Source organism: Centroberyx gerrardi, chromosome 21 (genome assembly GCF_048128805.1).
Source record: "Centroberyx gerrardi isolate f3 chromosome 21, fCenGer3.hap1.cur.20231027, whole genome shotgun sequence".
NCBI classification, from domain to species: Eukaryota; Metazoa; Chordata; class Actinopteri; order Beryciformes; family Berycidae; genus Centroberyx; species Centroberyx gerrardi.
Window position 1 is genome coordinate 11,505,246 of NC_136017.1, and position 24,538 is coordinate 11,529,783.

Consider the following 24,538-nt stretch of genomic DNA (forward strand, 5'->3'; position numbering starts at 1 on the left):
TTACATCATGATCCGTGGGATGTGTTCCATCAGTTACGTGCTAAGCTCCTTAATTAGAATAGTAGGAAGAATAATGTAATACTTTATTGATTCCTGTAGGGAAATTTTCTTTCCGCTCGCTCCCTCCACGGCTCAGGCTCAGCTACAGAACAGCTAGAGCTGGTAGGGATTTGGTGTCCTGCTCAAGGACACTTTCGCAGGGCGGATGCTTGCCAACACAGGGCCTTGGACCTGGATCTTCTGGTTGAACGGCAGTGTCTCTACTCAGTACACCACCCTGTTAGAATCCTGTCTACCCTGTTTAATGTAATACAGGTCATTGCACCCACCAGACTGCTCATATTAGTGTATATGTTATGAATATGACTGGCAGAGATAGACAGCCTCTGCCTGGAGACATGTTGTATAGACAGTCGCTTCAATATCATGAATCAGTGCCAAAAAAATACCTTGAAATGGTATTTGAGTACCATACTTGAGTAAATCTACTCAGTCATGTCCCATCACTGTGTGGGCAGTAGGAAAAGCTGTCCTATTTCCTCATGTGACCAGGGAAATGACACGTTGCTAATCAGGCCACTGTGTTATGGCTTTTTCTGCCGCCCCTGCACTCTGGTGGAGGTGAGAGGTGTTTGGACTAGACAGCAGACTTCCTCATGCTGGACTGATTCACACTTACCTCCGCTCTCCTCTCGCCCTCCCTCGCGTTTGCCCCGACGCTCCTCTCCACTTCACCCCCCTCTCCTCCTCTCTTCCGCCCTTTCTCTCCTTTGCCTTCCCCTGCTTTCTCCCCTCTGTACTATTTGATACCGCTCCTGTTCGCCCACCTCCTCCTCTCCTCTCCTTTTTTCCCCCCTCTGCTCTCATCTCCTTTCCAACACTCTACTCTGCCCTTCGCTTTGTCGCTCCCTCCTGACCTCTCCTCTCTCCTCCACCCACCCTCATCGCAATAAGCGCCGGCAAGGAGAAATCCATATTGGATTATTGTGTGCTTGCCATTAGCCTCTGGGTTGACAGTGTAATTGCCTCCATCCACCAGAGCCTCCGTAAGCCTGACCCCACTGACCCTACATTTGCATCTCCACACAGAATACTGGATGTCATGCGCATCGAAAAGCCACAGAGATTCAGTTGTGCTGCAGATGGCTAGTTAGCTAACTACTGCTGCCGTTGGAGCAAGAGCCCTAGCCTTTGTCTATGATTGCCTCCCTGGTCTCCATTTTAGCATTGAATACTGGCTGGTCAGTGTGTCCATGAGGCAGGCGGGAGCGAGACCTGGTAGGGCTGGAGGTAGCTAGCTAGCAAACCAGCCAGTGCTAATGTCAGAGATAGTTATTTATCTTTCATATCAATGTTTCTGCTCCGAACAGCGGGCTAGCCAGCTATCTGCTGCCCCCACCGGGTCAACACAAACACTCCTCGATGTGTACCTCACATTATTTTCCATGTTTCACACTCTCTAAGTATGAATATGTATGCTGCCCTTCAGCACTTGATGTTTTGGAGTCCGTGTTACAGTCAGTGCCCAGATATCTGCCCTGTCCTCAGGCAGAGACGGAGCCTATTCATAGTCACGTTCATTATTTCAAGATAGCTATGTTTGTTTGTCTGCGGCGTCTAATCTGACTTCATTCTGTTGATCAGAGACTTCAAGTTCTTCTCAAACAGGGCTATTAATGAGTTTGTTTCTCTCTCTCCCCCCTCTCTCTCTCGCTGCCTCTCCCCCCCCCCCTCCCACTCTCTCCACTTTCTTTCTTTCGCCCAGGGCCGATGCACGCGAGAGAACTGCAAATACCTCCACCCGCCCGCTCACCTGAAGACCCAGCTGGAGATTAACGGGCGAAACAACCTGATCCAACAGAAGACAGCAGCCGCCATGTTGGCTCAACAGATGCAGTTCATGATCCCTGGCACCACCATGCAACCTGTGGTTAGTGCTGGCCTCGCCGCTGTGGGAATTGACTGGCAATGCCTATGACTCACTAGAAAAATAGCAGTGAACTCTGTTGTTGTGCTGCACTGTAAAAAGACGGGCAGAGTTCTCGTTCGAACACATTAACTCAAAAAGTTGCATCAGCTTTTTAAGTATATCCAACTTATTACAATATATCACTCATTTCATATTTGTGTGTTTTGAGGGGTTATTATGCTGTATAAATATCATGTTTTGACATCATGGATTTACTAAAAAGTACATTTGTTTTGAGCGCAGTTAGCCTTCATGCCAGTATCATTTCTCTCAGTGTTGTGGCCCCGGCGCCAGCTCTGACTGACAAGGAGTGAATGATTCACTGGGAAAATATGACAAGTCTTTTACGTTGATACGGGTTTCTATTAGTTACTTCTCTGTTATCTATCCCGTCCCGTTTGCCTGTTGTCAAATTACCTCACCGGCTGTCACACTTTTCCCCTCCCACAAGAGCTGTTGAGATGCCCTTGAGCAAAGCACTTAATCCCCCAGCGGTTCTCTCGGAATTGCTCGGCAGCCAACAGTAGACTGTGGTTGTACTGGGCAGCTGCCAGGTGTGAATGTGTTTAACTGCATCAATGTAAAGCAGGGCGTTGCTGAAAAAGAACATGCTTGCTCAGCAAACTTTCCCAGGATAAATAAAGGTTAAAACAATCCCAAACTCTTTTCTGTCTCTATCTCTCCTTGTTCCCCCTTTCTATCTAAACTTTCACTCCCCTTAGTGTTTCTATTTCTCCGTCCCCGCTTTGCTCCCTCTCTACTTCTCTCCTTCACTCAAGCCCATCCCTTTTTTTTCCCTCTCCCTCTACCTGTCACACCTTCTCACCACCGCTCCCTCTCATCTTTCTAACCGCATCCCTTCTCACTCACCACTTTCCACAATCGCTGTCTTTGATTTTCACCCACCACTTCCCACTGTCCCTCCCTCCATCCATCGCTTTACGTCTTTGCCCTTTCACCATCTCTTCCTCCTTCCATCTCTACATATTTCTCTCTTTTCAGCCACCAAAGTCACTCTAAAACTCTAATTATGCTACAAGTAAGAATGTTAAATTGAAAAATATGCCAAAAGAATGACAGAAATGAATCTAAATCTTACAAGTCATTAACACGCATTACCCAAATATTGATGCAGTCTGTCTAGTCTAACAGTGCAGCCATGACAGTGTTAAAGGTGCTGGTAAAATGAGGAGAGATGCTGTTAGTAAACTCTCTCTCCTGTCCGTCCACAGCAGACGTTCCCAGTCAGCCAGGGCCTGGGCTCGAGTGCGGGCTTGAGCTACACGCCCTACCTGACTCCCATGTCCCACAGCATGGGCCTGGTGCCCACCGACATCCTGCCCAGCACGCCCGTCATCGTCCCCGGCAGCCCGCCCGTCTCCGTGACCGCCGGCTCCTCCTCCAGTCAGAAGCTGCTGCGCACCGACAAGCTGGAGGTGAACCACCCAATCACAACTCTTCCTCTCAGACAAGCTTGACGGCCAATCATAGCTAATGTTCCCTCTGAGCTCGCCAAGTATCATGAAGGCAGTAATACTCGAGAGGGCGTTCTTCACTGTGATTATGGGTACAATGGTTGTGCGATCCGTACAAGATGCAGCCGAGTATCGTTTGCAGCACCAGAGCATAATTACAGTGAAAAATGTCCTCAAGGGTATTATGGGTTTTTATACAATAGTTACCAGTACATGTGTACTGTCTGAAGAGTTTTCTTCAAAGGAGTGTATATACATAACATAAAAAGCAAGCAGGAAAAACAATAAAAATCCCTAACTAGCTCCCTGGTTATCACAAGAGTTGGCGTAGCAGCCAATAAAGCACGGCTTTATGGGAATTCTCAGCTCAGTTAGAACACATCTTTGACCTCTGAACTGATTTCTTGGATGAAACTATCTGTTGTATAAATTATATCACGACCTGAATGGATACTCTGGGTTTGTTTGAGCATTCTGTTTCACTGGCAAATAATTAATGACTTGAAGAATTGGATTTTCAGGTTGCCTTCAAAATACCCAGCTAAACAATTCAGGCTCATAAAAATTATGTTTGGTCTCATTTTACAATGTAACCACAAAACTGTGATCCTCTCTCTCTCACTATTGTATGACAATAAGTCATTTATACCACCAGATATCTTCATTACATTAAGATAGAGGTAGCAAAGAAGTTCTCTGTCTATAGATGTAGCATTTATTCGTTTTGAGAACAAAGGCAAAAATTATTTTATTTTCAGAGAAGAAGTCTTTTTTATCTTTGACAAACAGACATGGTATAAGCAGGATGATATGCTTTGAGGTGTCAACACTTGTTACTGTCGGCCAGTGCTTTACCTCAGCATTATCCTTGAAAATCAGTTAACGCACGCCTGTTTATGCGTTATCCCTTACAGAAGTGATTAAGGCTACATGACATGTATCAGAAACACGAGCCTCCCAAAATAGAGACTGCATGAAACTACAGTGATTTCAATTTTAATGTTGCTCAGTATCTACTGTGGTATTTGCTCGACTGCTACAGTTGGAGTGGGGCAATTACAACAACTTCAACTTATCTCCATCTGCCCTCCGGCAAACCACGTCTCCTCTGAATGAGAATGGCTCGGTAATTGTGAAAGAGCGTATAAAGGGGAGGTTTTTTTCCACTACATTTATGAAGATAAACAATAATCTCCCCAAGACCTGGAGGTGATGCGTAGGTGTGTGCCTGTATGTGTTTTTCTCCGGGAGAGCTATCACTTAGCAACTGAACGAAGTTGGCTCTAATGAAACAGTATCCCTCTGAGACACGTACACACTCCCACACAAAGCCAGCATGTGTGTGCGTGCACTCATGTTGTTGTATATATGTGTGTGTGTGCTTTAGTGAGGCATGTGTGCTTTAGTGAGGTGTATGTGGACACGCTCTGTGTGTGTGTGTGTGTGTGTGTGTGTGTGTGTGTGTGCCTCTCAGTCCCAGATTGCAAGTGACAAGCAGGTCCTCCTGTGATTACGCCCATGACTCTGAACAGATGAACACTAACTGGTTCAGCGATTCCAGAATCATTTGGGTTTGGCACACATGGCTATTTTGGTTACATGGTGATTGAAAGGCTTGTTGGCCTGCTATTCATGCAGTATTTTAATACATATCCGAAGCTCTGAAACTTTGCTGAAACTTGTTGCCAGTAGATGAGAAACCCTGATTGTAATAGCTGCTGTAGTACTAGCTGTAATACTACTGTAAGACTAGCGCTCACAGTTTATCTGTGTGTGTGTCTGTGTGTGTGTTGGCTTCCGTGGTTTCTTTTTGCATGCGTACATCTGTGTCTGTTTGTCTACCTCTCTGTGTGTGTGTGTGTGTGTGTGTGTGTCTGTATGCCTGTCCGACTCTCCCGCTCCCAGGTTTGCCGTGAGTTCCAGCGGGGTAACTGCGCCCGCGGCGAGACCGACTGCCGCTTCGCTCACCCCAGCGACAGCCCCATGATCGACACCAGTGACAACACGGTCACCGTCTGCATGGACTACATCAAGAGCCGCTGCTCCCGCGAGAAGTGCAAGTACTTCCACCCCCCGGCCCACCTGCAGGCCAAGATCAAGGCCGCCCAACACCAGGCCAACCAGACAGCCGTGGCTGCGCAAGCCGCAGCCGCAGCTGCAGCCATGGTGAGAGCGCAGCACCGCAACCTCCCTACCTACTGCCCACACCGAGTGGTAGAGCAAGCCAGGAAACACACACACACACACACATACATACATACTTTGTCTTGGTTGGTAAACATCCAGATCTCATGAGTTCTCTCCTTTTTCAGAACAGACTGACAATAAGAAGCAAGAGCTTGTAAGGTCTGGATGGGATAACAAGGCTAGTTGATAGGGCCTATATATCTATATACCATGAAACTTCCAATAAACGCTTGGACTTTTTCTTGCAATAGCCTGGGAGGCTTTTATATTGCAGCAAATGAACTGATGTGTTATTATTGGAGGTTTTACGGTAGCGGAAGAGCAAGTAAACACACTATGTACACTCTGTTTATTCACACTCTAATGAAGATACATATTAGTAGAGGGGTTCTGGTACAAAGCTGCCTCTACCTAGTTATCTTGGTACTGCTACCTGACTCAAACAAAGCACAGACTGTCTTTGAATTGCCGATAGGTTATGTGTCCAGGAGTATGAACTAGCAGTAATTTAGTAGCGGAACTAATTGACCGGAGCCACACACTCACTGCGCTGCAATTTGTAATCATGGCCCCTGTGTCTTTCAATTAAGTTGAGGTTTAGAGATCAAATTTGAGCAACTTTGTACCAGTTAACAATGATATCCATTTAATACCACACATAGGCTCAGTGAACACACATGATGTAACTACAAATCACAGTGGTAACAATATGCACAACAAATAACATGCTGTTTTTGTTGACACCCACAGTAACATAAAATGTGGAGCACTGCTTTATTACTGTATAAAACATACCCACCTTTGCTGGTTTATTCTAGTGGACTCCCGTATACAATTCACTAACAATACTCATCCCAAAGTGAGGCCATTGTATACAATAAACAGGGTTTAGTGAGACCTAAACGCATCAGTATAATGCCGCCACAACAATCTGTTATTATCTCGCCGCAGTCCCCTTTTATTTTCCAATGCCCTTGGTTCATACAAAGACAATGTGCTGGCCCACCCCCCCCACACCCCACCCCCTCTGCTCTCAATGATAAGTGCGGCTCTCTGCAGATCAGTGCAAATTGAATCAGAGAGATGGATGAGAGCGTGTGGCCGAGGGTGACATCATGGGTGGGGTTTACCCTCCTCTGCCTTTAGATGGAAAAATCCTCCCAACGAGCCGAGGAAGAGAGACAGACAGACAGATAGATGGACAGACAGCCTGTCAGACAGACAGACAGAAAGACAGAAGGATTTGGCAGTAGATGGTGTGTCTTGGCTGCGCCCCACCCTCCCCTAGGCTCTGAGTGGCTTCTTTTGAATGGTGGTTTGGCTGCTGCACTCACACGCCTTTTACTGCGCCAATGTGCTGACTGACTTTTTTCCCCCATGGCATGGGCATGCTTTTCGCGTTGCACATACCTCTCATTGGCTTGCTCCATTGCTGCTTGCTCTCCCTGTCCTTCCTCCACAAGTCCACAGTGCGGGTGATAAGGTGACTGTAAGCACAGGTTGTCCGCGCACATAACGGTAGTTGCATAAAAACAGGAAAACCTCAACAGCAAAATGGAACATGCATAAATAAAAGAAAGCCTGAGACCCCAAGTCGTTATAACCTGACGCTGAACTGTCAGCGCTGTTGTCTTAAAGGTGCACTGCGTGCCTTAAAACAACTCTGAAAAGCAGAACAGCTTCCATATGAGGTAAACAACGCACCGTCAAACAACAGTCGGAGTCGGAGCCAACCTTGCTAGCGCATTGTCCTCACACTCCCATACTCCATGCTCCTTTGTTTCTCATATGACCCAGTTTATCTACTTTATGACCCAATTCTCAGTTTACCACTTAACAGTTATGAGCTGCGCTAGAGGTGAGGGGGGGTTAACCTTAGGACAAAGAGTTGTTTAGTCAGCACCTTTAAACCAATTTTCTCTCAGCCCTTAGTGTATACTGAAGCGCTTTTATCAAAGCAAAGCCCATAAAGACTTTATACTATACTGCTTCAAGTAGATAGTATCACTATCCATAATTCACTTTTTTTTTTTTTTTTGTAATCTAAAACAAATAGGCTTTGCCCCAGACTGAAGTTTATTGCAGATAAGATTATATATTAACTGGTACAGCTGCAGTGAGAAGATTCTAGTGTTAATATAATGTTGTTACTGTGCCACATTATCTGTTGCCTGCCATGCTGTGATCTTCTTCCTCATTGCAAGTCGAATGCAGTCATCTTTGCTTTTCATGTCAGTTTAATAGACCATCTCCCATTTGAACTAACCATAATGTTTCAGTCTGTTAACACTACAGTACATCGGCGATGCATTGTTGCTCTTTAGTAGGATATACCGCTAGAAAATCCACATACATGAAGCAAGAGGCTTGTGCATGGGCTCCTTAAGTGCTATGCTCGTCACATCTGTCATTTTTTTTTTTTCTTTCAGCAATGCCATCAAATGTTTCATTCAAAAGTAACTTGGAGTAATGAAAACATAACTTGAAATAAAACTGGAAGCTTAAATTATCACCTAACATTTAGTGATAAAGCTTAACGTTAACCCCGCTAGGCTGGCTCCGTATTGAGTGTGTTATTTAATTGCCCCTAGATTTTAAAGTAAGACGTATTTATCTGTTAGTTGGATCTAGGAGGAATATAAGAATAAACAGAGCTCCACATTCTGTGATTTAATTATGACTAAGATATTGTCACCTCACACTGTGTCACTTCCCCGAGTTCATTGATCACACTAACACATTCCCTCATGGTGCAGTATTGGTTTGAGGATTTGTCACTTATATCAAGCACTAGATGAGATGCCACGTTGTGAAGCGACACCACTACAGAAAATGATGTGATTGCTAAAATGTCGGGCTACTTCTTGTACCTGACACGAGGGTGGCAGCACCCCATCAGTCTCTCACATGTAATAGTGTTTATCTGTAGTTCCAACCTGCCCACACAAATGTGTCCAGTACTTGCAGCCAGTTGTGAGGGCAGGGCTAAATAACTCGAGAGGCTCTTGTCAGAGGTCACTCACATCCCAGTCTGTTGTGGTTGTTTAAGTCACTTCTCAGGCTTTTTGTTTTTGAACAGGCCCAAAAAAAGAGAGTACCCAAGCAGCACTGTAATTATTGTGTGTGTACAGGACTGTAGTTTTGGCTGAATATCCTACTTTGAAATCTGCAGAGAACCTCTGTTCAGATCTCATGTAAGGTTTCAGCCCAATATCTATAGTCAGTATCAATTGTGTTTACCCTACTACATTTTGTTGTTGCGTAGATGTTAAAAGACTTGATTTTCTTGTTCAGAAATAGTTTACGTTACTACTAAAATGCTTTCCCAGTAGTTTTAAGTACATCATAGAATCTTGCTTTTTTTAACCAAAGGTTAATGTAGATGCTTTTTTGCTTTTGTACTAATTCAAAAAGTAGCAATGTTTCTTTAAAGTAAACAAAACAAAACAATTTTTTGTTTATGTGCATGCCTATTGTTTTGTATGTGGTATACTTGCATTCAGATTATTTTTGTTTTTGTTTTTTTCCTTCTCACCTATCCACAATGCAATGCTGTCCCCCATGACGCACCTCTGCTTGCTGTTACCTGTATGTTAATACGCTTGAATCCCATTGGCCCACTGCCATCATGTGCTCGCTGCCTGCTAATTAAAGACTCAGTCGACTGCCAAAGCAATGAAGCGACCCCTCGAGGCAACTGTAGACCTGGTACTTTGACCTTTCACCTTTTGCTTTGCATGTAGCTTCTTTAATTGTACTGTAGCCACTCACAAAATTTAAGTTGGCTCTTTTGTTTTTGTGAAACCCTGTAAGACACTGTAAATATATGTATTTCTACGCCATTAATAATCACCAGTGGCAATTATGGATTGTAGTGTACTGTACATTGATTTAATTAACAACTACAACGTAATGTTAAATTAATTCCAGTTATCACACTATTTTCCTAAGTGTATTGTTGATGATTGCCTTGCTATGGTGTAGTTCCTCATTGTCCTTGTGATAGTTACAGCAAGTTTCCATTATTACCTTGTTGTGCTGTGCATAGCCAAATAACAGATTTAAAAGTGCCAGTGTTGACGTCTCTAATTATACAGTTAAAATCTCCTCTCCCTCTACTGTGCGTCTTCCCCCGGCCAGGCGTTCCCCCACGGCGTCCTCCAGCCCCTACCAAAGAGACCAGCACTTGAGAAGAGCAACGGGGCAAGCTCCCTGTTCAACCCCAGTGTTTTGCACTACCAGCAGGCTCTGGCCAACGCACAGCTCCAGCAGCCCGCTTTCTTTCCCACAGGTAAGAGCACATCGAAATACTTGTATGTACGCACACAACACAGGAACACACAGACACACACTGAATGCGCTTAGCTAATCTTCTAGTATGCCGAGGGATTTCGGGAGTTTCTCATCTCTAAGTGAGAGAACGTCATGATCAGTAATGTTGGGTTTTTTTTTAGTTTATGGGTTAGAATCTTTTTTTTTTCTCCAAGAGGAAATTAATTTGAATGACGCACAAATGGAGCTCTGATGTGATCGTGTGTGATAACGCTTCAACTATTCACCATGCCATCCCTAAACTTTGATCTAGCGCCTGCCTATATAAACATGTAATTGCTGCCAGGTGGAAGGGCAGTGTAGAGGGACAAATAGGCTTTGATCAGAGGAATAAAAGACGATCGTTTTTGGCTGATATATCGCCACCTGGCTTATGATACACCTGCCGTTTTAACGCCCAGGCATAAAGAGGAGCAGAACGAGCCAGGTTGTGTGCAACAGAAAGATATTTAGAACCAGGTTTAGGTTCCAATTTGGGGGGGGGGGAAAGAACATGAAGAAAAACTATAATCCTTTTGAAGAAAATAATGGTTCATTTTGTGAGCAGCCTATTTGGCGTCTATTTAATCTTTCTTGACAGACATCGATATTGGAAAAAAATCCCATTTAAAAAAAGTGATTTTGTTCCAATTTTCCCATATTAATTCAGGCCTGTTCCCGTATTCCCCTTTAGTTCTGTGCTGCTCCCCCCCCCCAAACAAAACGCTCTCGCTGTCTATTTCACACATAGAAACTAACAGTAGCTTGGGCCCCCTCGGGTTACCTACTAAATGAGTTAACTGCAGCTAATGCATTAGCCTCTGGCCGCGTTGAGTCACGAGGATGAGACTCCTATCCCCCGCTCCCTCCATCTCTCTACCTCTTCTTTTTGTCTCTCTGCGGTGTGTGATGCCTGACAGCCCCTCTACCTCCCTCCATCCCTCCCTCCCTCTCTCTCTCTGTATCTGTGTGTGGGAAGCAGCCCCGGGTCAAAGTCGTGTTTGCAAATAATTCTTAGCGTTTGTTTTAATCTGCTTGGAGTGCCAGATGGGTGGGGTATCCCCCCCACGTAGGGCAAAACAATGAGCGCCGACAATGTTAGACAATCACAGGAGAGTGTTTGAAGGTTAATGTAATATTTTTATGTGACTGGCAACTTATCTGAATTGTTCCAATGCAGTAAACCCCACCCATCTGCTAGTCTAAGCAGGTTAAAACAAATTCCAAGAACCATTTGCAAATACTATTCGACCCAAATGTGGCGGGAAGCGTGATGAGATCGTTGTGCTGACATTGCATGATGCTGCTGTTCGGCTCTATAACCTCCTCAACTCCCAGCCCCTAACTTCTCCTGTCTCTGTTATACTCCCCACTTAGTCTTCTCTCTCTTTTCCTGGAAATGACTCATTTGTTAATATGTGTGACAGTACTGTACACTCCCACACTCAAATCAAAATCAATGTATCAGTCAAAATTAGTCTTGCATTACACAAATGTACTAGTTGCAGCCATTTAATTGCGTTCATGTGGCCATTTAAAAGTATACATGTCCAAGAAATTTTGAAAATGCATTCAAAATCTTTTTTTTTTCAAGCAGTCAAGTGTTAAAAGTTGATTTTGGCTGCTGGTGGAGTAGTAAACCTGTTTAAGCAGCTGTGCAGCATGCTGAACCTGGCCACAAAGCCTCAGATCAGATACATCAGTTTGCTTTGTGTTTAATTTGGCTGCAACTGTATGTAAAACAATATTGTACCACTAATACTGTATAGAAGTCCTCTACTCACTGTATGGCATCCACAAGTGGCTGACCGCACCGCTGTAACAGTAGCAGCTGAGCTTGTGACTCTTATCAACTGGGCATGTTGGTTTTAACAGTAAATCTCCAAGCTTTTTTTGCCTTGTCTAACCTTGTTGTTCTCCTCCCTCTCAATTAACCCATTTCTCTCTTTCTCTCTCCCTCTCTCCTCTCTCTCTCTCTCTCTCTCCACTGCATGGCCACACAGGGTCAGTCTTGTGCATGACTCCTGCTAGCAGTCTTGGTAGGTCCTGACCTTCCCTTGTTCTCTCACACACTCTTTGATATAGATGGGCGGGGGGGGGGAAGCGGGATGAGTGGGCGACATCCGCAGCCCTTGCAGGTGACACAAAAGGTCATCGCTTGTTTGTGTCTGTGAAACGTTTCAAAATGTGCTGTAAGAAATTCAGTTTTCCAATTGAGCCAACTGTCCATTCCTTCAGTCCGGTGAGGCTGGGATATTGATCTGAAACACACATTTCATGTCCACTTTGTATCACCTGAAAGGAGTTGGCTTTCAGTTGGGCCTTGAACTTCTTGTTTTCTTATTTACCTTTTTTCTTGCTAATACCCAGTGTATTAATGATTAAAATGTCATTAGTGTGGTCAAGATACTGCAGACTGTACTCCTAAACTTATCTGTCCTTCAGCTGTAGGCTAGATATTGTCTGTTTGCTGTGCTGTGTTGATCAGGAAATTTAAATCAGTTTCCCAGAGAAATTATTTGAACCGCCTTGCTAGAGCTTTTGTCTCTGCTAACAAGGGATGGGAATGGTAATCGGGTAATCGACAGGTGATACACTAGTCGATGGTAGAACACTGAACAAAACTCATTTTAACTCAATTTGATGTACATGAAGTCATCTCTGTTGTCTGATCTTGACAGAGTTGCATGTTTTTGGTGTCTTCGACTAGATACTTTTAGATTAAATGGCAGTGAAAAAGTCAAAATTCCCATCCCTACTGCCAAAAATCTCGGCAATCGATTCATTGAAATTCGTCTCCTGTGCTCCTCAACTTCTCTGGGAAAACAGCAAACTGATTTTCCGTCTAAATTTCCTTACTTGTGATTGTAATCAGCTTCTCTCCTCTTGTTTTTTTTGTTATTTTTTTCTCCCATGCTCTCTTTTTCTTTCTTTCTTTCTTTCTTTCTTCCTTGCTTTGCATTGTGAATGGTTGCATGCCATCTGCCGGTGTAACCCTAACGATGGCTTGCTGGCTCTCTGTAACGTCCACCACCTCCACCTCCACCTCCACCTCCACCTCCACCACCACCACCACCACCACCACCAACAACAACAACAACAACAACAACAACAACAACAACAAATGATACCGTCGAAACACACAAACCACAACTGTTGCCATGGTTACCATAATGCTCCACCTACCTGTCCATTGCTTCCACCTCCTTCCCTCCCCCCTCCTCCTCCTCCTCCTCCTCCTCCTCCTCCCTCTCCCCTCCCCCACCTCCCTTCTCCCACCCTCAAAAAAAGTCCCAATGATGTACAGTGCTACGCCTGCTACTGTCTCTGCAGCAACAACTCCTGCCACAAGTGTCCCCTACGCAGCAACAGCACCAGCCAATCAGGTTTGCTCCTTTTAAAGCTTTCTTTCATCAGTCCCCGGAGCTCTGAATAAGTACTGCCTTAATAGTGAGCTGCGCTAACCTGCAGCTGAGCCCACGCCCGGCCCTCCACATCCATCCGCCTGCACCGGGCGAGCTCACACTGGCATGAAAAGCCTGTGAGTGGGTGTTTTCCCGAGAATCTGAAGCAAGGGGCTACCTGAGCCAGTCAGCGCCAGTACAGTCTGTTTTGTATCGTATTTCTTGCAAAATGCCGTACATTTTCAGCGAGCGCTGCCAGAGCCCCGCCAGCCACTCCAACAAGCACTTCTTCAGAGCTCCCACATTTGCAAAAGTAGTAGTTGTGTTGTGTTGCACTACTTCCTGGTTTTGTTTTGCATGTTCTGTTTTAAGTTTTATTTTTCCACTTTCTCGTTGTTGTCGAATAAGCCTCTCCATCTGCAGCAGGGGCGTCATCTGTATTGCTTGTGTGCCGTGCAAACATACACGCATTCACGCGCGCAAACACACACACGCACACGCACTCACGCGCATACATAAAGACAATTACCGCAGCAAAACCTCAGCAGTTCCAGCCAGTCTGCAACAGTCTCACAGGCGCCATGTTGGATCCTGTCCTGCATTTCACCTTCTTACCTCTTCCTGGTTGCGGGATAAAAGGGGCAAATAAATCACGTGAGGAAACAGTTTCTGGGCTGCGCTTGTGAGGGTGAAGCAGAGACAGGGAAAATGATCAGAGGGGCCGTCTAAAAATGGCCTCTGATAGCCAGCTCTCCCGTCGCTGTGTGTCAGCGGGAGCCGGGGAAGCGGGGCCGAGCCCGAATGCCAGAGTGACGCATGTGTGCCCCATTTTAAACCTGGAAATCACAGCACAATGCCGGCCCTCTGGCCACACGCAGTTGGCAATCATTTTCCTTCCAGTTCTTCATAGAGGGTCCTCGAGGGCTCTGCTGTACACACAGATGAACAGATGAGGGGAGCGATGTGTGTCCACAGGTGAAAATTTCACTTGCCCACAAGCCCATCATTTTCAGACCCAAATTGCCCACAATAGCCAGAATTTGAATGAGGGCGAGTGGAAATGGTTTGGACATTCAAGACACCTGAATAGAGGCAGTTTGAGATTTTCTTTAGAACAGTGTGTTAGAAGTAAAATGCATTATTATTATTATTAGAGACAAAAATCCCTAAGTTTCATCCCTTTTTGTGTCACCTCTTTTCTGTTTGATGTGTAGTGTTAGGATGTGTAGTGCTAGATTCTTACTGCCTTACTTCATCTTACATAAGGTGTCCTTTAGCCTCACTGTACAGAGAAAACCAGTTATTTCGCAGTTCCAGCTCTCTTCCTCTTAAGAAACCATGTTAGGGTTCGGGGTCTTTCTTCTTCCTGTATGAAGGCACCAGGGTCGGGGTTTTTTTTTAAAAGCCTCAAATATCCTATCTTGAATGAAATACCTGAGCAAGGATTCTCTCAGTTGCCAAGGAATAACAGGTTCATTTTAAATTCTGAATTGCTAATTGCTGCGAGTGAATTGACTTTAATCCTGCTGTGTGCTTCATACTGTATGACGGTGCCACGTTCCCCTCTGGCCTCGCTTTCTCAAATGTGAAAACGTTTCCCCGAGACCTCCCCTCTCATCATTAAGGAAGACAGCAGCCAGATACCTCCTGCTTTATTGCCCCTCGCAGGCCGCCGGTGCGTGCACTTCCTGTGAGTCACCGTCTCTTCCTGTAATTGGCATGCAGCAGCAGTAGCAGCAGGAAGCAGAGCTGCTCTTTAAAAATGCATGTGGGACAAGAGCTGGAGAAACACTGACGTCAGCCCCTCGCTCTGTCTGTCTCCGTCTGTCCCTCTCCCTCTCTCTCCTCCTCTCTCTCTCTCTCTCTGTCTGCTCATCTCTCTCTCTCTCTGTCTGCTCATCTCTCTCTCTCTCTCTCTCTCTCTCTCTCTCTCTCTCTCTCTCTCTCTGTCTCTCCCTCCACGACTAAAGATCCTTCCTGCTAGGACACAGTAAACACCTTAAATGGCCAGCTGTGCTGCATACAGCACAAGGCCTTTCGACCACAGACTACCTCCTCATCCCCATCCTATCTATTTGAGAATAAAAACCCGGACCATTATTGTTAATCATCTACTTCATTGTTTTTGCTGAAAACACCCTCCACCCAAAATGTTAGCTTCCAGCCAAATCCTATTGGCACTGAGTTTGTGCTGATGCTAGCTGGTTAGCATCAGCCATTAGCATCTCCCTAGCTGTTACCTGGCTCCGCACACCTATATCCTGAGCCATGTCAAACTGCGTGGAACGTAGTGAAGAGGATTAAATGGGCATGGTGTGCTGTTGTAAATCTTGTTCCTCTTTTGTAACATTTGTGTTGGCACCAGTGTATTTTTTTTCTATCATTGAATAGGGCCCCCTACTCTAAAGGAGAGGCCATAGAGACCACTCTGACTCAAAGAACTTCACATTTCAATGGAGAGTTTTAGAATCACAAGGTCTAAATGCTGTTTCAAAGGTCTTTTCACTCCACTAATAAAGGAAACTATAGGAGAAACACTGATTTATACACACACACACACAGAGGGCAGGACGTTGCAGACATGTCGAGGGGCTCAGCAGGCCGATAAGGCTCTTGTCTGCTTAATTAGAGTCCATGACCTTCTGATCAGCCCGGTCTGTCATTTTGACAATACAGGGAGTAGCCAATCACGCCGTTCCATGTCCCAGGTCATATTAACCAAGCTAACAGTGTTAGCCTCTCCGACAACGTCACAGGTCTCACCGGACAGATTGTTAAGTTGTAGTGCCCTCTACTGTCTGAATACGCAAGTACATACACACCACAACAATGTCCAGCCATTACTTTACATGCATTGTTGGTCATAGGTTATCAGGTTTGGCAGTGAAGTGATGGGAAAATAGTTTGTTGAAATTTTGAAAGAATAAGACAGGGATACTGCTCTTTAATTGGAGGACCTGAGTCAGTAAGCAACTGCCTTGCTAAAGTGGTTTTGAGCAAGACACTGAATTACTATTATACACTATTATTCTTATTACTATTAACAGACTGAGTCATCAAAATCCAATACATTCAAAATCACAATCTGATGATTAATCTATGGAAAATCTACAATTTTTCAAACCATAATTGTCCATTGTCCAGTACGCTCTGTGTTTCCACTATGTTTTCGACCACACTTTGTTACTCAGCCAGCCACATCATCAGTATCTGCCATCTAACTGTTGCGAGTGCTATCTCCCTCACTTGTTTCAGGGCTGCCTTTTTATCCCATGTGTGTGTCACTGGAACATGCTGCTGGTATTACTGCACCAGATCCTGGACAAACAGTACTTGCAAATAACTCTCAGCATTAGTTTTTACCCACCTGTAGTGCCAGATGGGTGGGGTGTACTGTCTTATCTGGCAAATCCCACCCATCTGGCACCCAAACCGAACCAAAAAATGTATGTGCAAATAATATTTTTTCCTATTTCTGTACTGAACCGCGGAGCCGGCTTTCTGCACATCACACACACTCCGACTGTGGCGACCTTCTGTGATGTGTGATGCGACCAGTGGCTTCTGTCCTTTGCTGGCATTGGCCATTAACAAGCGCCATGCTGCTTTGTTCTGCGGTGGCTTGCTGCCAGTGGCAACATCGTGATGGCAGCCAGCAGCTCCTCTACCTGTCTCACCCCCCTGTAGACTCATCTCTCTCTGTCTCTCTCTCTCTCTGTCTCGCTCTCTCTCTCTTGTGGCAGATTAGTCCTCTGAAGAGAAGACATGCAGAGGTGAACAGACCTGGGTCAAATGCTATTTTGTAAATAATTGTTAGCATTTGCTCTTATCAGCACAAAGCAGCAGATGTGTGGGGTTTACTGCATCTGGACAACTCCGATGGTGTCACAGAAACTGTTAATTGACTAATTGGCAAACATTTCCCTGTGACTGTCTAAACTTTCTGGCACACATTGTATTGTCCTATGCGGTAAACCCCACCCATCTGGTGCCTAAAAGAAACCCAAAAAAGGATTTACAAATCCTTTAGTAAGGATTTGACCCAGGTCTGAAGCAGACACCACATGCATTAGAAATATATATTCCATGTATTTATCAGTTAGCCTCAGTATCATGTTAGCTCATCGTTTATTTTGTTTGTGACGTTCAGTTGAAATGCACCATCACAAGAGTGTGTATCGAACCATGGCAATGCAGATTTTACGTTACATTACATTACATAAACTTCTGACCGGAATGGCTTCTTAGTGAATTAAGAAACGTTTCCCTTTGACAGGTGAACTAAACTTATCTCTCCTTGTGTCTTCTCTCTTTCCTCTCTCTCTCTCTCTCTCCTCTCTCTCTCTCCCTCCTCCAGATCATCCTGAAGTAAGCGTCAGGAAAGGAACGGAGTGTCATGAAGCTGCACTAGGAAACCCAAAACAGTCCCTCTGTAAATACTACCTTACCTCTCCCATAGAGGTCCAGCAACCTGCATGCTAAGAGTGTAACACTACAATTTAACCATAAGAACTGCAGTGCCGGTGTAACATACACACAGAAAAAAAAAGACATATATGTATTGCTAGACAAAAAAAAACCTATTAACATGAAAAAACTTCAAAAATATTCTTATGTACAGTACTACATACATAGCCGACACACTATAGAGACGGTGAGGTCATTTTAACAAATTGTTCTCTCAAAGTACCGTGGGTCCCCTCTCTTTTCATATTTGTTTTAAAAACCTCTGCACAACGTTCATCCCCTTGGTAGTAAAAAAAGAAAAAAAAAGAAGAGATGCTTGATTTGCACCATATGAGAAATATAGTGCTTACCGTCGGAGTGGGGGATAGATGTAAAACAGGAAGAGTCACAGAAAACCCGTGCACAACCGCACCAACGCACCCGGCGCTTTCAAGGGATGGCGAGCTCGAGGGTTTTTGTTTTTCGCGGTCTTTCGCTTTTTTCCTCCCTGCAAAGCCGACTGTCCTTGGGGCAGACAGGCTCATGTTTTCTTAATGCGGCTGTCCTTGCGAGGGTTTCCCGCCGCGGCCCCTCCGCTTCCCCCCCAACCACCGGTAAAAGATGCCATGATAAAGCTCATCCTCTGCAGCCCCTGCCAACGTTCCGTCGCTGGAAACATCTCGCCAAACTGACGTCGTCTTCGCAAACCGGTGGGAGCTGATTGGTGGAATCGACCTGCACATTCTAACATCCAGCGAAATGCTTTTTGTTTTGTTTTGTTTTGCCATTGCCCGAGTTGCTCGGAAAGCAAATAAGACCCCCACCCATCCCCCCCTATCCAATTTTATTTGTTTTGGTGCTGGGTTCAGTTTTCTGTTTAGGAGCGGTGGGATAGATGGTGTGTGGATTTGTGCATGTGGTTGGGACAGGGGAGGACGGTGCTCAGTGTTGGGAGAAGATAGTAGTGGCCATTACCGAAAAGCCTAAAGGCTCGGGTCTGTGCCAAGGGCTTAATAAAGCTTGTGGGTTAGTTCCAGACATACCAAGCCTTGTGTGTGTGCGTGTGTGTGTGCGCGTGCGCGTGCGTGTGTGTGTTCAAGTATGTTTCTGGAGACTGATGGTCTGCCGGCAGACTGGGACTTCAAGCGGGGGGTCTGCCAGGGGACGGCAACACCAGGCCTGGCAGGACGGTTTCGGGGAGGGGGGGGGATTTAAGTGCTAAGACTCACACAAAACGGTGCATTTGACGATCCTCGTCAAGCAAAAGATGACTTGAACTTTGACTGGAGGGCTATCTGTGACCGTCGGTTGTCCTGTCCAACCCTGCTATCACCGATAATCCTGTTCCATTTGAGAAAACTGTAGAAGTGCCTAAAAAATGCTCATACACACCACCACATGCATCCGGAGTGTATCACTTTAAAAGTCACGAAAAACAACACACACGCTGGTCGGTTAACGCGGAAGCTGTCAAAAGCGGCATGGACTTTTTGGGAGCGGCATCACATTTCACGTACCGTTATCGGAGTCCCGACACAGTTTTCTAGTTAACTGTCCATCAACATCACAAGTGACTTTATCTAACTCGATAAAAAACAAAAAGAGACAAAAACAAAAACGACAAATCAAAATAGCTTTGTAGAATGTTTGGTGACTTTCACGGTGTACCATCGTTTCTTACCATGGTTTGAGTAGTTTACATGAGGAACGTGAGTGAGACAAAAAAAAAAAAAAACAAATGTATTGTAAACTGTAATGTATGTAAAGTGTCTCTTATTTTGAGAGTTTATATTCATGGTTCTAGAAATGTATTCAAAGTTATTTAAAGTTTGTGTTGTGTGTACTATCAAGGTATGTTTGGACCCCCCTACCCCGCCCCGTCCCGCCCCCCCACCTCCAGAACAATCAGTTGTTTTTAGCCAAGATCGTAAAAAACCTGTTATTATATCGTTTTAGACCAACCCTCTTATTATTTGCTAATGTGTTTTTATGAACGCGTGTTTTAACTCATGTGATACTAAACAATCTTATTTTCCATTCTCCTATCAAAATTCTGATGTATTTTCATGGTGCTTGATTAACATAGACAATCCACAATCATACCCTCGGTTGAACTAAGGGTGCGGCACAGGGCTTCGCTCTTAAGTTCTCATTTTGGTTTCATTCACTTTGGTTTTCCTCACATGCATTACGGTTTGTATGTAATATTTGATTGTGGACGGTGGTAAAAGTTATATTTTGTTGTAATTTATCTTATGTTACTCTTGGTCAAATTTTAGTCAAAACAATGTTGTAAACTATTCTATTTTGAAATGAATGTAATTTATTGAGCTGTGCTGCGTTTCTGCACGGTTGGTCACTTCAAGGTCTAACCAGTCAGGTCAGCGAATGAGAAGTCGCACAAGAACAGGGGGTGGGATTTTAAAAAAATGAATCCACCAATAGAAAGCTACTGGATCTTTCTTGCCTTCTCATCGACTCGGATCATGGTGTTGCAGTAATGAGCACAGCTATAGAGTTGCTTGTGTTGTTGAAAAAAAAAATGTTTATTGTATAGATGACATTTTACCAAAAAAAAAGAGAAGAAAATTTCAAAAAAGATGTACTTTTCACTCTAGTATAATAGTATTTCATAACAATATTAAGTTGTTGCTGTGGCAACCAAAAGTTGCAATTACTAAAGTTCGGTATTTTTGTAAACGACATTGTTAAGTTGATTTTTTTTTTCTTTTTGCTAGAACACTGTACACAAGGTAGATTGTAAAGAAGATATGAACATTTCTTATTCTTCATTGAGATTATGACAATGACCTAATATTTTCATTAGCAAATAACAGCCTGTATAGAGCTGTAACTGTAACACTTAAATAGATATAAAGTCATCAATGTTACATAGATTATATATATAAAAGAACTAAATAATCTATAAATTAATAAGTTCAGATGTACAACTCTTCCCCTGACAAAGGACCTCATGGTTCCACACTGAGACATTTTATTCGAGGCGTATGTATCACTAGAGTTAAGGATTGCACTTTTCATATTGTTTAAAGATGTCATCTGTTTTTAATTTCCATAAGGGTTTAGAGGTTACTGCACCCTAGTAGTACAGTAATTCTGTTTATCAATCACAACCAGTTACTACCGGTAAATACTTTAATTGAGCATCTTGCATGGGAAAAAAAAATATTTTTTTTCTTACTAAATGATAACGTACTGAATGTTTCTAGTTGAAAAACAGAAAAAATGTCTGTACACAAAATGTCCTCATTTGGTGACCCACAATGCCCTTGTGTATGGAATCCTCTTGAGATGTAATGTTTTTTGAAATGTGTTGGCAATGACTGACTGATGGTAAAAAAAAAAAAAAGAGAAAATGTAAGCACTTTCTGAGCAGTTGGTCAACTGAGCAGACTCAGCTTATCCAAACACTTTGCCTTATCTTGAGTCCATCGTGCTTAAGGTTTTACGTTTTTAAGAGCTCTTAAGAAATATATTAAAGAAAGACTGTACAACTGGTCTCTCTTCTCAAATGACTTCTCAGTTTCATTTCAAATATATATCTTTATATCTAAAATATGTTTTCTTTTTTTAAACGTTTTAGATTCTCATTGCAAGGCCAAAAGGATTGACTGCAACACAGTGAGCAGTCATTGGTCTCTATGCCTGGTTAGGGCAAGGTTTCCCAAATCTGTACTGAGATGATTTTTGTCCCATTACCTTACAATGGAACAAAGATGCTTTTAGCAGGCAAGGTCTTCTGGGAAACCCAACCCGCAGCTTGTTATTGACAGCTTTAGCCAGTAGAGGGCACTACACTGGGGACTGCAGGTTATGAATTGTGACTGCCTGTGCCATCATTGTTGCAGTGTATCCTACCTACAATGTAAAGACAAAAACAAATCGTAATTGACAACAAGACCCTCATTGGATTTATAGTTTCAATGTAATCAATTTCAATGTTTTCTTTTTGCATATATTTTGTGCTATTTTATGTTTCTATAGTCAAATGTTTCTTTGGTTCCAGCAAGATAGTGTAAAATCTATTGAAAGAAAGAAATAAAGAAAATTAAAGGAATTTTTTCACGTGTGGACCTTTAATGTTCTTACTTAAGGTGAAGTTTTTGTCCCTTATACAGTCACAGTCACAGTTCTGCTGCATCAAGGAGAAAAGGGGGAAAGTGCAAGTCAGCAATATTTGCAGACCCTAAAGCTTTTTCATATCAAGGACCCCCAAATACATTTTTGTTGTTTGATATATATCTACAGATACAGGACAGGATTATATTCTGTAACTGTCTGTACTGTAGATGAGGTAAACAGTGTAGATGGTCAAATCTGATCAAAGCATTCATCCTTATATATTCTCTCATTGTGCTAACATCCAGGGAGTGAAATTAGAATAGTCCTAATTTTACTTGGGGATGCCCTGGAACCACCCCAATGACCACCAGTGGACCCTGAACCCCACTTTGGGAACCACCTCCCAAAACGTATACAGGAGGCCTCCATACAAGAGATTAAAAAGCATATTATATTCTGTAGCAGCTTGCAGGGGTATTAGAACAACTTTTACATCTATGGTCAGTAGACTCAAATGCATAGTGACTTATGACTAGTTGTTAAGGCTACTGAATACTAAATAGTTGTATTTGAGTATGGCCAAGCTGTTTGAGAAGTAGAGTTTTGCCGATCTTAAACATGAATCGGCTGTGGCTTAATGGGTGATGCAAACTTTCATTTCCATTAAATCTTTTCAATATCAGGCTACTTAGTGCAGTGGAACATTTAATGGAGTACAGTATATGAGGGGTGATCAATGCCACTATTTTGAATGGATTTAATAAGACACATGCTTACTGTGACTTGTGGAGAAATAGCAGTGGTTATGATAGCAGACTTTCCTTACACCTTAAGTTTTGCTGTGACGCAGCACATTGAATAATTGTATGGATAACCGCTGCTGAGAAACATAATGTTACTGTTAAGGATTGTTGCTATAGCCATTAGTTAGATGTTCCCTGTGGCATTTTCCCAGCTTTACTTTGCTGTCTTCTCTGGTTAGTCTCTTACATATCCAAATTAATCGAGCCTAAATACACCAATAATTTGTCAAAAATGGTTAATTCTCTCACTCACATTCCAAACCTAATAATGGCCATGTACATGATGTCATCTTTTTCAAAATGATTATACCTGTAATTATTAAATGTAGACTATATTTTCTACAGTCTTTTTTAAATTTAAGTTTTACCCACTCTCACTGTGGCAATAGCTTAGTTTCTATGGTGACAATAGCAGGGCTGTTTTTTCTTTTTTATTACCCAATTTAGAAATTAGAAGGGCCACGAACCCCCATTTGATAAGATTTTGTACCAAGAACATTGATATGGGAAGTTGTGTAGCGTAATTAATCCAGGCTAATATGATGTCAGCCTGTTGGAATTCATTTGCTAATCCTCATCCAGCTATCTCCGTTCCTTGAACGCAGGTTGCGGCTTGATTTGTCAAACTTGGATGTAGTTATCTTGGATAACCCTGTACTCATGTTCCCATTTTGAAATAAATGAGTCAAAATCATTATCAACAACCATACGATTGGCTGGCATGGCACCATGGCTTAAAGAGACAGTGCCTTTTTAACTGGAACTGGAACAAGTCTTATCTGAAAACCTGTCTTAACTATGAAGTGTGACACTGCTAAAGCCTTTAAAATGAGAGAGCAATCACAGCAGAAAATTGCAGATAAATTAAATGTGTATGTAGGCAATTTACAATGGCATCCATACCACATAATGCATCATTGCAGTTCACTCAAAAAATATTTTGGTCTATTTGCAAGGTTTGTGCATTTCAATTGTATGACAAATTTCTACTAAACTGAAATTAAGTAATTCTAACTTAAATTAATTATCATTTATGAAATTGACTCAGATAGACCTAAAATAAATTGATTGAATACATTTAAATGTATGCAATTTGTGCTCATGATGCAAATTCATTTCAAATGTGTTTTATTGACAAATTTCCATAAAAATGAAATGATTAACAGTCAAACACACTATTTTAGTTCATTTGTTTCAATCTAGCTGATATTAAACCAAACCATTGGATTGGTTCTATTTTATGACAAAAACAAAACATAGTTGCAATGCTGACAATGACAATGCTTCTAGTAATTTAGTCTCCATGATGATAATGCCTCTCCTAGTATCTTAGCTGCGACAAAGCTGCTTCTCCTCCTTCTGCTGTTTCTCTGTGGCACGAATCACCCCCCATACATTACAGGACTATTTGTAGTAACATCCACAGGATGCACCGACTCCAGAGGCGTGGATCCCCAGCGCTGTTGTCTCATTAAGGATAAATAGGCTCTTTGCCTTCAACTGTACTGTACCCCACTGTACAGAGAAATGCAGCTTTAGCCTTCTATTTGTAGGTACATGAAAACATGTGCCATCTAGTGATTTCTAATAATAGCCAATCTTATTTTTGCTACACCGACGCCTTATTGCATTATGGATGCCTCTGGAATGGTGTCCCTTCAAGATAGCGTGGGAATATTTCAGTAGGGGCTGTAGCTGTGCATCTCAGGGCTAAATGCTCCAGGATCACCTCGTCTGCCCGCCTACAAAGACAAGAGCATCTCGTTTACCGTAGGCTATTACTGTGTCATGCCGGTAGTCTGAGTCTATGCAAGGCAACCGTGCATGGGGATGCGTTTCCTTTATCCATTGCTGAGGACT

General features: G+C 43.3%; 1 protein-coding gene across 8 annotated transcripts in view; it reads left to right on the plus strand.

The window, feature by feature from the left end:
- Positions 1–21,863, plus strand: part of LOC139930566 (muscleblind-like protein 2a) — a 56,570-nt gene extending 34,707 nt beyond the window's left edge. For 3 of the 8 annotated variants that reach the window (XM_071923763.2, XM_071923762.2, XM_071923761.2), the window contains 8 exons: positions 1,766–1,930; positions 3,202–3,405; positions 5,350–5,610; positions 9,286–9,339; positions 9,772–9,922; positions 11,946–11,981; positions 13,234–13,328; positions 17,704–21,863. In XM_071923763.2, the coding sequence (XP_071779864.1) occupies positions 1,766–1,930; positions 3,202–3,405; positions 5,350–5,610; positions 9,286–9,339; positions 9,772–9,922; positions 11,946–11,981; positions 13,234–13,328; positions 17,704–17,718 (981 nt within the window). In that variant the 3' untranslated portion in view covers positions 17,719–21,863. Of the gene's footprint in view, positions 1–1,765; positions 1,931–3,201; positions 3,406–5,349; positions 5,611–9,285; positions 9,340–9,771; positions 9,923–11,945; positions 13,153–13,233; positions 13,329–17,703 lie in introns of those variants that run through there. The other 5 variants (XM_071923764.2, XM_071923766.2, XM_071923765.2 and 2 more) reach the window with 5 other exon arrangements.
- Positions 21,864–24,538: the final 2,675 nt, after the last annotated feature.